The following is a 13,403-nucleotide window of genomic DNA, read 5'->3' on the forward strand; positions in this document are numbered from 1 at the left end:
ATAGCTATGTTTATGAAGTTGTACAAAAACGCTTTATTTCACCACGTTAGTGCGTTTCTCGCTATTACATGCATTTGAATGGAGTTCTCGCCCGACACAAAGTATAGGTTTTCATTTTGTGAATAACTTGAAAATCTTAGCTCAAACAGCTGCAAAACCTATTTCCCCAGCACGGAGATGCTGAATTCTATAAGGCAAAGCTATAAATTTGTGTGTCTGAGTCTTCTATCAAAAGTTACAGCTATGTTTATGAAGTTGTACAAAAACGCTTTATTTCACCACGTTAGTGCGTTTCTCGCTATTACATGCATTTGAATGGAGTTCTCGCCCGACACAAAGTATAGGTTTTCATTTTGTGAATAACTTGAAAATCTTAGCTCAAACAGCTGCAAAACCTATTTCCCCAGCACGGAGATGCTGAATTCTATAAGGCAAAGCCGTATTTATGTGTGTCTGAGTCTTCTATCAAAAGTTATAGCTATGTTTATGAAGTTGTACAAAAACGCTTTATTTTACCACGTTAGTGCGTTTCTCGCTATTACATGCATTTGAATGGAGTTCTCGCCCGACACAAAGTATAGGTTTTCATTTTGTGAATAACTTGAAAATCTTAGCTCAAACAGCTGCAAAACCCATTTTCCCAGCACGGAGATGCTGAATTCTATAAGGCAAAGCCGTATTTATGTGTGTCTGAGTCTTCTATCAAAAGTTATAGCTATGTTTATGAAGTTGTACAAAAACGTTTTATTTCGCCAAGACAGTGCGTTTCTCGCTATTACATGCATTTGAATGGAGTTCTCGCCCCAAAAAAAGTATAGGTTTTCATTTTGTGAATAACTTGAAAATCTTAGCTCAAACAGCTGCAAAACCTATTTCCCCAGCACGGAGATGCTGAATTCTATAAGGCAAAGCCGTATTTATTTGTGTCTGAGTCTTCTATCAAAAGTTATAGCTATGTTTATGAAGTTATACAAAAACGATTTATTTCGCTAAGACAGTGCGTTTCACGCTATTACATGGATTTGAATGGAGTTCTCGCCCGACACAAAGTATAGGTTTTCATTTTATGAATAACTTGAAAATCTTAGCTCAAACAGCTGCAAAACCCATTTCCCCAGCACGGAGATGCTGAATTCTATAAGGCAAAGCCGTATTTATGTGTGTCTGAGTCTTCTATCAAAAGTTATAGCTATGTTTATGAAGTTGTACAAAAACGTTTTATTTCGCCAAGACAGTGCGTTTCTCGCTATTACATGCATTTGAATGGAGTTCTCGCCCAAAACAAAGTATAGGTTTTCATTTTGTGAATAACTTGAAAATCTTAGCTCAAACAGCTGCAAAACCCATTTCCCCAGCACGGAGATGCTGAATTCTATAAGGCAAAGCCGTATTTATGTGTGTCTGAGTCTTCTATCAAAAGTTATAGCTATGTTTATGAAGTTGTACAAAAACGCTTTATTTCACCACGTTAGTGCGTTTCTCGCTATTACATGCATTTGAATGGAGTTCTCGCCCGACACAAAGTATAGGTTTTCATTTTGTGAATAACTTGAAAATCTTAGCTCAAACAGCTGCAAAACCTATTTCCCCAGCACGGAGATGCTGAATTCTATAGGGCAAAGCCGTATTTATGTGTGTCTGAGTCTTCTATCAAAAGTTATAGCTATGTTTATGAAGTTGTACAAAAACGCTTTATTTCACCACGTTAGTGCGTTTCTCGCTATTACATGCATTTGAATGGAGTTCTCGCCCGACACAAAGTATAGGTTTTCATTTTGTGAATAACTTGAAAATCTTAGCTGAAACAGCTGCAAAACCCATTTCCCCAGCACGGAGATGCTGAATTCTATAAGGCAAAGCCGTATTTATGTGTGTCTGAGTCTTCTATCAAAAGTTATAGCTATGTTTATGAAGTTGTACAAAAACGTTTTATTTCGCCAAGACAGTGCGTTTCTCGCTATTACATGCATTTGAATGGAGTTCTCGCCCGACACAAAGTATAGGTTTTCATTTTGTGAATAACTTGAAAATCTTAGCTCAAACAGCTGCAAAACCCATTTCCCCAGCACGGAGATGCTGAATTCTATAAGGCAAAGCCGTATTTATGTGTGTCTGAGTCTTCTATCAAAAGTTATAGCTATGTTTATGAAGTTATACAAAAACGATTTATTTCGCTAAGACAGTGCGTTTCACGCTATTACATGGATTTGAATGGAGTTCTCGCCCGACACAAAGTATAGGTTTTCATTTTGTGAATAACTTGAAAATCTTAGCTGAAACTGCTGCAAAACCCATTTCCCCAGCACGGAGATGCTGAATTCTATAAGGCAAAGCCGTATTTATGTGTGTCTGAGTCTTCTATCAAAAGTTATAGCTATGTTTATGAAGTTGTACAAAAACGTTTTATTTCGCCAAGACAGTGCGTTTCTCGCTATTACATGCATTTGAATGGAGTTCTCGCCCGACACAAAGTATAGGTTTTCATTTTGTGAATAACTTGAAAATCTTAGCTCAAACAGCTGCAAAACCTATTTCCCCAGCACGGAGATGTTGAATTCTATAAGGCAAAGCTATAAATTTGTGTGTCTGAGTCTTCTATCAGAAGTTATAGCTATGTCCATGAAGTTGTACAAAAACGCTTTCTTTCGCCAAGACAGTGCGTTTCTCGCTATTACATGCATTTGAATGGAGTTCTCGCCCAAAACAAAGTATAGGTTTTCATCTTGTGAATAACTTGAAAATCTTAACTCAAACAGCTTTAAAACCTGTTTGCTCAACACGGGGATATTCAATTGTATAAGATAAAGCCATAAATACGTATATCTGAGTCTTCTATCAAAAGTTACAGCTGTCTCTATGAAGTTGATGAAATACCTTTATTTCGCCAAGACAGTGCGTTTCTGACTGTTACATGCATTTGAATGGAGTTCTCGCACGAAACAAAGTATACGTTTTCATTATGTGAATAACTGGAAAATCTTAGCTCAAACAGCTTTAAAACCTGTCTGCTCAACACGGGGATATTGAATTCTATGAGGTAAAACCATAAATATGTGTGTCTGAGCCTTCTATCAAAAGTTACATGTAACTTCATGAAGTTGTACAAAAACACTTTATTTCGCCAAGACAGTGCGTTTCTGACTATTACATGCATTTGAATGGAGTTCTCGCACGAAACAAAGTATAGGTTTTCATTATGTGAATAACTTTAAAATCTTAGCTCAAACAGCTTTAAAACCTGTCTGCTCAACACGGGGATATTGAATTCTATGAGGTAAAACCATAAATATGTGTGTCTGAGCCTTCTATCAAAAGTTACATGTAACTTCATGAAGTTGTACAAAAAGGCTTTATTTCGCCAAGACAGTGTGTTTCTGACTGTTACATGCATTTGAATGGAGTTCTCGCACGAAACAAAGTATAGGTTTTCATCTTGTGAATAACTCGAAAATCTTAGCTCAAACAGCTTTAAAACATGTCTGCTCAACACGGGGATATTGAATTCTATGAGATAAAACCATAAATATGTGTGTCTGAGCCTTCTATCAAAAGTTACATGTAACTTCATGAAGTTGTACAAAAACACTTTATTTCGCCAAGACAGTGCGTTTCTGACTATTACATGCATTTGAATGGAGTTCTCGCACGAAACAAAGTATAGGTTTTCATTATGTGAATAACTTTAAAATCTTAGCTCAAACAGCTTTAAAACCTGTCTGCTCAACACGGGGATATTGAATTCTATGAGATAAAACCATAAATATGTGTGTCTGAGCCTTCTATCAAAAGTTACATGTAACTTCATGAAGTTGCACAAAAACGCTTTATTTCGCCGAGACAGTGTGTTTCTGACTGTTACATGCATTTGAATGGAGTTCTCGCACGAAACAAAGTATAGGTTTTCATTTTGTGAATAACTTGAAAATCTTAGCTCAAACAGCTGCAAAACCTATTTCCCCAGCACGGAGATGCTGAATTCTATAAGGCAAAGCCGTATTTATGTGTGTCTGAGTCTTCTATCAAAAGTTATAGCTATGTTTATGAAGTTGTACAAAAACGCTTTATTTCGCTAAGACAGTGCGTTTCTCGCTATTACATGCATTTGAATGGAGTTCTCGCCCGACACAAAGTATAGGTTTTCATTTTGTGAATAACTTGACAATCTTAGCTCAAACAGCTGCAAAACCTCTTTCCCCAGCACGGAGATGCTGAATTCTATAAGGCCAAGCCATATTTATGTGTGTCTGAGTCTTCTATCAAAAGTTACAGCTATGTTTATGAAGTTGTAAGAAAACGCTTTATTTCGCTAAGACAGTGCGTTTCTCGCTATTACATGCATTTTGAATGGAGTTCTCGCTCGACACAAAGTACAGGTTTTCATTTTGTGAATAAGTTGAAAATCTTAGCTCAAACAGCTGCAAAACCTATTTCCTCAGCACGGAGATGCTGAATTCTATAAGGCAAAGCTGTAAATTTGTGTGTCTGAGTCTTCTATCAAAAGTTATAGCTATGTTTATGAAGTTGTACAAAAACGCTTTATTTCGCTAAGACAGTGCGTTTCTCACTATTACATGCATTTGAATGGAGTTCTCGCCCGACACAAAGTATAGGTTTTCATTTTGTGAATAACTTGAAAATCTTAGCTCAAACAGCTGCAAAACCTCTTTCCCCAGCACGGAGATGCTGAATTCTATAAGGCCAAGCCATATTTATGTGTGTCTGAGTCTTCTATCAAAAGTTACAGCTATCTCCATGAAGTTGATGGAAAAACGCTTTATTTCACCACGTTAGTGCGTTTCTCGCTATTACATGCATTTGAATGGAGTTCTCGCCCGACACAAAGTATAGGTTTTCATTTTGTGAATAACTTGAAAATCTTAGCTCAAACAGCTGCAAAACCTCTTTCCCCAGCACGGAGATGCTGAATTCTATAAGGCCAAGCCATATTTATGTGTGTCTGAGTCTTCTATCAAAAGTTACAGCTATCTCCATGAAGTTGATGGAAAAACGCTTTATTTCACCACGTTAGTGCGTTTCTCGCTATTACATGCATTTGAATGGAGTTCTCGCCCGACACAAAGTATAGGTTTTCATTTTGTGAATAACTTGAAAATCTTAGCTCAAACAGCTGCAAAACCTCTTTCCCCAGCACGGAGATGCTGAATTCTATAAGGCCAAGCCATATTTTCGTGTGTCTGAGTCTTCTAGCAAAAGTTATAGCTATGTTTATGAAGTTGTACAAAAACGCTTTATTTCGCTAAGACAGTGCGTTTCTCGCTATTACATGCATTTGAATGGAGTTCTCGCCCGACACAAAGTATAGGTTTTCATTTTGTGAATAACTTGAAAATCTTAGCTTAAACAGCTGCAAAACCTATTTCCCCAGCACGGAGATGCTGAATTCTATAAGGCAAAGCTATAAATACGTATATCTGAGCCTTCTATCAAAAGATTTACAGCTAACTTCATGAAGTTGTAAAAAAAGGCTTTCTTTCGCCAAGACAGTGCGTTTCTCGCTATTACATGCATTTGAATGGAGTTCTCGCACGAAACAAAGTATAGGTTTTCATTTTGTGAATAACTTGAAAATCTTAGCTCAAATAGCTGCAAAACCTATTTCCCCAGCACAGAGATGCTGAATTCTATAAGGCAAAGCCGTATTTATGTGTGTCTGAGTCTTCTAGCAAAAGTTATAGCTATGTTTATGAAGTTGTACAAAAACGCTTTATTTCGCCAAGACAGTGCGTTTCTCGCTATTTCCTGCATTTGAATGGAGTTCTCGCCCGACACAAAGTATAGGTTTTCATTTTGTGAATAACTTGAAAATCTTAGATCAAACAGCTGCAAAACCTGTTTGCTCAACACGGGGATATCGAATTTTATAAGATAAAGCCATAAATATGTGTATGTGCGTCTTCTATCAAAAGTTACAGCTGTCTTGAATGAAAGCATTATAGCAGCTTACCTCGATCATGTGGTAGAACAGACACATGGGCCACCTACGTGTCCTCCTACGGCAGGAGTAGTTGCCACAAACCTGCAAAACAAAAAGAAATGATCAGGTGACATGAATAGATTTATACAGCCATAAGCAAGAGATTCTTCCTGCCTGTGGGCGTCAAACTATACCCCCCCCCCCCCCCCCCCTTACTGTAACTATCAAAACTATCATAGTCTAAAACTATCATCTCATATCAAAACTATCATAATCACATTATCTGACTTTATCAGTTATAACAATGAGAAACGATAAACAATTTGGCAAATAAATGACTTATAATTGTGCTTACCTGGTCCAGATGATCCACAGCCCCTTTGCATTTGTTATAATCCAGGATGATGTGGGGCTTTCTCTTCCCAGAGTCCTGGACTTGTAGCTCACGGTGCCTGGTGCTCAATAAGACAACATTTTTTCTTTACTTGGGGATGTAGGAAACCACAGCCTTGTCCCCCCTGTAGCGACCTGGACGGGAGAGACGATCATCGAATCTTACTGCCCGATTAATTTGCTCAAATCTTTTTTTTTGACATGGTAGCAGGAAACAGAAGAGCCCTGTCTCCCCATCCCACAGGCTTGTTGTCGTTTCATGTTGAGACCTGTACAGGCCAGCCAGCATCACAAGCCCCATGTAAGCCTGCAACTCCTCCTCATCTATGTCCTTCCAGTCTTTTACTGACCTGTTGCCCTGCAGGTTGGTGAAATGCAGGATTAGCTGCATAATGTCCTCTGCAAAAAAAAGATGGAAAGTGCTCACAGGGCTGCTGATCCTACGAATTGCATAATGGGTTGGTCCTGGGGTTAAAATGGGGGGAGGAAAAAATGGCAGGACCTCTTCATGTGTGGGTTGCCACATGATTTCTCCATTTTTAGATCTCCACTGGCCATCCTCCAGTCTTGTCTCTTCCTCCTGCTCTTCTTCCTCCTTCTCCTCCTCCTCCTCCTCACACGAGCTGCAAAGCTCCTCGGTGCCTGGCAAAAATTCTTCACTGTCAGAAGTATCTCCACTGCTTGTGGTATCGTTTTCACTTTCTGAAGAGTGCAAAACTGCAGCAACAGCCTCCTCTAAACTGAGTGCACGCTTCATTGTGTCTGTGCAGAAATGACCACTCAGACGAGGCTGCAAAGTATTCTCATAGACTTCAAAGGTGCACCTGAATAAACATGCTATACCATACAGCCAATAAGAGAGAGGAGGCTCACTCTTGATCAAGAAAAAACATAAACGCACGCCTTTGATCTCTCTCCCTCTCTCTCTCTCTCACACACACACACACACACACACACACACACACACACACACACACACACATGCACATACATACACACACAATACCATTTTATGGTGGTTAGCTGTTTTATTGTCATGCGTTTTACAAGGTAAGATAACCATGTCCTGCATTCAAAACCACTGAAAATGTCTATGGTGGTGCTGTGCCTAATATTGTGCTGGTGTATGCTGGGTAATGGCACAGCTAGCTACTGGGTGACTTTATTCACCCGCTTCGGCTGTTATCAGTCCATACAATGGGCGTTATTAGCACAAATCAGTCCCATAGATATGGACCATCTCCTGCTAGATTGTTCAGAAGGTTGTTATCATCCATCCAGATGGAGGATCACTAACAGGAGCGTGGGAAGCCTCCAGAATCCACTCTGGCTGGAATCCGGTGGGTACAGCAGTGTTTACAGGTAAGACCATTTAAACGGACAGCATTTATAGAATGACTATTAAAAGTCAGCGAGTGTCAATAATGTTAATGTGGTTATGTTAGTAATACACCGAGTGCTACTATAACAGCTTTAAGATGCATTTGTAGATATTATTACGTGTTTTACCATCTTTATGGTGCTAGCTTAAAGTTACGGTGTAAACGTTAGCTTATATTGTAGTAAAGCTGTTACTGTTTAAACGATGTTAGCACAGAAATATTAGCTTCTGTCATGACTGATGAAGTTACTGGTTAATAAAGTTTCCAGTAAAGTGTTTAATCGCAGCCACAGATTGACAGCAAATATCTCGATTAGCTTCAGTGCATCTGTAATAAATATGTGCAAGTTTCAGTGCTTCGTTTAAACTGTATGATACTTATACTGACCCAGGGTCAGTGTAAAATACAATCCTAGCTGTGTGAACAAAGCCTGGCTCCTTTAATCCTGCATGACAAACCTCAGGATGCAGGTTATTATTACTCTTTCCTGCTGGCACACCTATCACACCTGAGAGTCAGCTAGAAACGTACAGTGAGGTGGACATCATGCAAAGACTGCCAGACTCTGTAATACTGCAAATGATCAGTGACTCAAGTTAACACTAAACTTTAAACGGTACCTCTGTGTCTCTGTGTGCTGAACATCTAGGATTGAGTCGAGCTGCATCAGCTGAAGCTGTTATTTGTATATATCAGTATTTTTTTTAATTCAGGTGTGGGGAAAATACGTAAGACTGCAGTGAAGCGATGTACCAGATTAATCCCTGGCCAAAGGTATTGTACTTAAATCAGACTACTGATCCAGCCACATCAGCCTTTTGTGAGGTCTGTTTAAAGTAGACTTAAAATGAACTGCAGGTTCCTGAGAGGTGGACTGTGAGCACAGAAACACATGTTCATACATACAGCTGCAGCAAACTTACATTAATTTTAAATAGATTTGTTACTCTGATGTCTGTCTCTGTGTTAGTCCTCTGACAGACTGGTGACCTGTCCAGGTGTGCTCTACCTATGACTACTGGGACAGGCTCTAGCCTCTGTAATAGAATTTTTCTGATATTTTCATTTAAAGTATTTAAGTGCTTATGCATATGCTTAGTTGTGACACTGTTATAGACTAGACAGTTCAGTGAAAGTTTCTAAAACTAGATGAACTTACTTCAGCGTCAGCAGTTTGAGAAAACAACTCCCTTTACAGGTGCTGATAAGGCCAAGGGCACAAAACAGCATAACCATTGATCCGTTAGGTTTCATAGCGAGACACGTGAAGTGTGGTAGGATCAGTTTGTAACTTCCTCCCTCTTCCTTGGAATGCATAAAGGAGTAGGAGCACCACTTCTGTGGCAGCGCTGACATGACTGAACTGTGATGTTTGATGTGTGTTGGCGCAGTAATAAATAGCTTGATCACAGCTCTTTCTGTGTTGCAGACTTTATTTAAAAAAATCCACGACACCCCCCCCCCCCACCCCCCCACTGTGAACCTGAATTGAATATTCAGAAGACATTTGTTTAAATAGTTCTAGAAATCTGAGCTGTTGGTGTGTCCTTGGATTGTGTGGTAATAATATTAGAGCTGGCAATCTTTCTTACTGAATCTCTACTATGAGTCATGTTACCTGAGATTAATTCTATGTTTACCTGTCAGCCTGGACAAATGTGCTGTGTGAAGGAAATTAAATTAAATCAGATCTTAACTGCGTACATTTAAGGAACCTGTTCATATTTAATTGAAATATGAACCAGTGTTTTTTTTTGATTGCTGATTCCAAGAGAGTCTTTGTGGAAATCCTGTTTGGCTTTTTGTTATTTTAATTCTCTTTTCTGTTTTCCAGAACAGTTCTCCACAGTCACTGTCCACATGGGTCAGTGGGACCAAGAAGCACTCTGCTAATGTGGGACTCTGACCAGCAACATCCAGCAAGACCCAGACAGCGTTTTCTATCTCCCAGCTGGAGGTTTTTGTTTGTCTGTGACTGGAGAGTCAGATTTTTGTTGAGCTTCACACTAAGTCAGTTTGCAGAGATCCCTCCCACCCGGGCTTTTATGTCCTAGATTTCTTATCTGAAACAGTAATATTTCAGTGACTGCTGCTTATACCACAGGTTAATACACTCTACTGATCCCTGATGGGAGAATCATCAATTTTGCCAACAAAGAAGCCTGGTGGATGTTTGTTTACAGTCTGATGATGGGACATCATGCTCTGCATCTTTAAAGTTTGTCTCTTGATTATTATTCATACCCAGTAATGTGAAGTATGCTTATATCTACTATAACTGAACCAACCTGGTGCTCTTCATTTATGGAGGCTGTTGAGTCTGAATGTTGGATGTTGTGTATCTCGTGTTCTCTGGGCTTTGTTGTCCTCAGTCTTTTTGCAGGATCAGAAAACAAAACCAGGAGGCACGTAAATGTTTCTTCTCCATGATGTTTCTTCAAATGTTTCTTCTGGATGATGATAAGACTGTGAAACGGGATGCCACCTTTGGTCTTGTGATGAAGCAAAGCTCAGGAAGAAGTGTGATTAAATGGTACCCACATGTTGAGAAGGATGTACAGGAGCACCTGCAGCCAAATCCAAGCTTCAGGTTAGTTGTAGTTGCAGAACGCTATAGGACTGAGACAGCTGAGGCATCAAATGTTTGATTAAACGGATGAAAAAGAGAAGTTTCTTCTCTATAATTATCACTTCTTAAAATCTGTAGCAACTTCAAGTCTGTCAGCATGCTGAGCATGCTCAGAATGTGACAATATATTTTTGTTCAATATTTAATTTCTTTCAGTTGCAATTGTTAAATGAAAAAAAAATATATTCTTATAATTTAGCAAACTAATTTATCAAAAAAATATATATACATATATCTGTATTAGTTTTAATGAATTAATTTGACACCTGTATTGAAAATACCATATTGTATTCATACAGAATCCGTATGGTATCATTGTTTGTCTGTTCACTGATTGTTGAAACTAAGAGCTAGTTTGATCTGTTTAGATCTAAAGTATCCAAAGTTGAGCTCTAATGTTTCTTTACCCTTGTGTGTGTGATATGTGATTTCCTACATGCTGGCAGAGCGGCAGTTTGTGCTCATAGATGGTGACGGTGTGGAGAGACGGTGCTGTTTCCTCAGAAGAACCAGCAGAGTCACAAAGGACACCAGTCCATCTCACCACCTTGACTTGCTGACTGATGTTCGTTTGCACTGCACAGAGGAAATCAACTGACCGAGGTTTGTCCAGTGACGTGTTATGAAATGTATATTTGTTTTATGCTTACAGATATGTTTTTCTTGACAGAGGCTCTGCAGAGGTTAGACAAAGCAGAGAAAATATGTGCTTTACATTTTACTGTGATTTATTGAGATATTTGTTGCCTGATGTTCAGCAGGAATGGAGAAATAGAATCAAAGGAAGATGTTTTTCCTGGTTTTGTAATGATGTAAGTAAATCTTCAATATTATTTATTTGCTTGGTTATATTAGGAGTGTTTCTGAGTGAGGGGGAGAGGAGTCATCATCCAGGTAAAGTGACGTGGATCAGTGATTCACTTGTCTCCCCTTTAAAGGAGACAATCCAAGTCATCCTTAAATGTTAGTGCTTTCAAATACACAAACATTTTTAAAGGACAAAAATGAATATCCAACTTTGACTGTAATACAAAATAAATCTTTGCATGTGTGTTTTCAAACTCTCAGATGGGCAGTATATCAGTCTTGGACTGTCTAACCTGCCGGAGCAGCATTGAATGATCACCACACATGAGCATGTTCCTGCAACATTCAGCATCTGATCTGTCATCTGTGTGCTTCTGCTTTTGGTAAGTAGAGTTACCCAACTCCAGTAACTCTAAACACATGCCATCCATTTCTAACGGCCTGGTTACTTCCTGTCAGTTACTTTAGAAACCATGTGGTCACCTGACCTAACACTGTTTCTTCTTCTTCCCCTTAATGTTCAAGTGTCACATGTCAAACAGCTGGAGAGGAAACTACACCAGTGTACTGGGACGTTTCAGTAACACGTGCCAGATGCTGTTCCTTCATGGTGACATCACCAGAGACAGTCCCGCCCACCTCAAGACCCATTGATTATGATGATTATAATGATGACAGTGAGCGGAACTAAGACTGTAAAAATCCACGACCAGAATGTTTAGATGCTTTCTAATTATTAATGAATACTGAGAGCCTCTTTCTGTGTTTTGTCTGTTTTGGGTTTTTACCTCATTTGTTACTAACAAAGTTCACCAAACTCACATAGTTTACATTCTGTATGTTTCCATCAAGGTTTATTTTCTTAGAAATCATAGTTTTTCTCCTTTTCTCTTTTTCTCTTTTGTAATTGATGATAATTCAGTGAATATACTGCGCTGCTTCCTTTTATTGCGTCACACATTGCTTTAAGTTTTTCAGTGTCCAGTTATTTTTTACTGCTGTTTGAATTCTCTGAATGTTTGACCCTGTAGACTGTTTGATGGACTGCTTGTCTTCCTGTTTGTAACCGCCGCCTGTTTTTGACTAAAGATTTGGATTTCTGACTTCAACACAGCCTCTGCGTGTCCTCCCTTTCTGTTCTCTTCCTCTGTGAATGTGTTGCATGTGTCACAGATTCATTTTATTAACAGCTTTCCCACAGTGAGTTGCATCAGCATTCATTCACAGCACATTTCAGAAGGATTCAGATTAATACAGTGATCTTATAGTCAGAATTATCCTGACAGAGTGCCACTGTAAATTATCTTTCATCAGGTAAATTTTAAAGTTCAGTATTTCAAAGCAGGAGTTATGAAGAATCATATTGGCATTAGGACTGTAACAATATGTACTTACAAACTTAAAGTTTTTTAATTATGTTAGAATATTGGAAGACAATCAACTTTTAGTGTTTTCCGCATATTAATTATTCTGAAATAGAGATGGTGACCCTAACTGTACAGAAGCACTAAACAACTGACAATCTAACAGACATCATTGGCCTGAGCCGTCATGCACAGTGAGTCTGATCCTTTGCTGTGAGAGTCTGACAAGCATGTTTCTGGTCAGTTTGGAAGAAATAATATCACAATGTTGATCTTTTTTTCAATATTCCTTCTCTTTACAACATAAACTGTGATCAAAGCTACTTATGTTCACAGCATGTAATAATACTGACAGTCCAGAGCATTGTGGTCTGTTGAGCTAGGGTTAGGGTTAGCAATTCAGACATATGTAATCAATATCAAACGTCTCTGACATGGGCCACTGTCCGCAGTGTTGGGAAATCCATACCAGGCTGGAACGAGTCAAGGTGAGCATCCACGAGAAGACAGCAGATGCATCCTACTAATACTGACAGGACCAGGAGACTCCAGAAACCGAGCATCTTCTCTTCAGTGCCATCCTCTCCTGTCACCCTCTCTGCCCGCAGCTCTTTGAGTATGGGGTAGATAAGGGCGCAGAGAAACCCTTATTACTAATTTGTATTATAATTCAATTTTCATGAAATATTCATATTCAGTATCGGTCCTTTTATATTATAACCACGTATCCACCCAGACACATGGTGGGGCAGGGCTCTGTCCTGGGATGCTTGAGTACAAGGTAATGTACACCTGGCCAGGTATCCAGTCTGTCAGAATTGTTTTCAATATTTGGTTCAAAAACATGAGTGACAACAAAAATCCAACTAGGATTCTTGCATATGATGAATGAA

At 39.0% G+C, this 13,403-nt stretch overlaps 1 protein-coding gene and 1 long non-coding RNA gene across 4 annotated transcripts in view; one reads left to right on the top strand and one right to left on the bottom strand.

Moving 5' to 3' along the window:
- LOC146382123 (uncharacterized) overlaps positions 1-6,410 on the bottom strand; it is a 236,424-nt gene extending 230,014 nt beyond the window's left edge. The window contains exons 1-2 of the mRNA XM_084938447.1: positions 6,291-6,410; positions 5,966-6,037 (exon numbers count right to left, since the gene is read on the bottom strand). Coding sequence (XP_084794573.1) covers positions 5,966-5,992 — 27 coding nt within the window. The 5' untranslated portion in view covers positions 5,993-6,037; positions 6,291-6,410. The remainder of the gene's footprint in view (positions 1-5,965; positions 6,038-6,290) is intronic.
- A 27-nt stretch (positions 6,411-6,437) lies between these two features.
- Positions 6,438-12,259, top strand: LOC146382125 (uncharacterized). Of its 3 annotated transcripts, XR_014801200.1 has the most exons (7): positions 6,438-7,378; positions 7,610-7,690; positions 9,545-10,300; positions 10,786-10,942; positions 11,195-11,302; positions 11,408-11,529; positions 11,672-12,259. It is a non-coding gene; the product is annotated as an uncharacterized LOC146382125 (long non-coding RNA). The 3 variants fall into 3 exon arrangements; XR_014801198.1 differs by having other exon boundaries at positions 6,438-7,690; XR_014801199.1 differs by having other exon boundaries at positions 6,438-7,690; positions 9,550-10,300.
- Positions 12,260-13,403: the final 1,144 nt, after the last annotated feature.

The sequence above is a fragment of the Perissodus microlepis genome, chromosome 8 (assembly GCF_051167445.1).
Source record: "Perissodus microlepis isolate ML-2025 ecotype Zambia chromosome 8, ASM5116744v1, whole genome shotgun sequence".
Classification (NCBI taxonomy): domain Eukaryota; kingdom Metazoa; phylum Chordata; class Actinopteri; order Cichliformes; family Cichlidae; genus Perissodus; species Perissodus microlepis.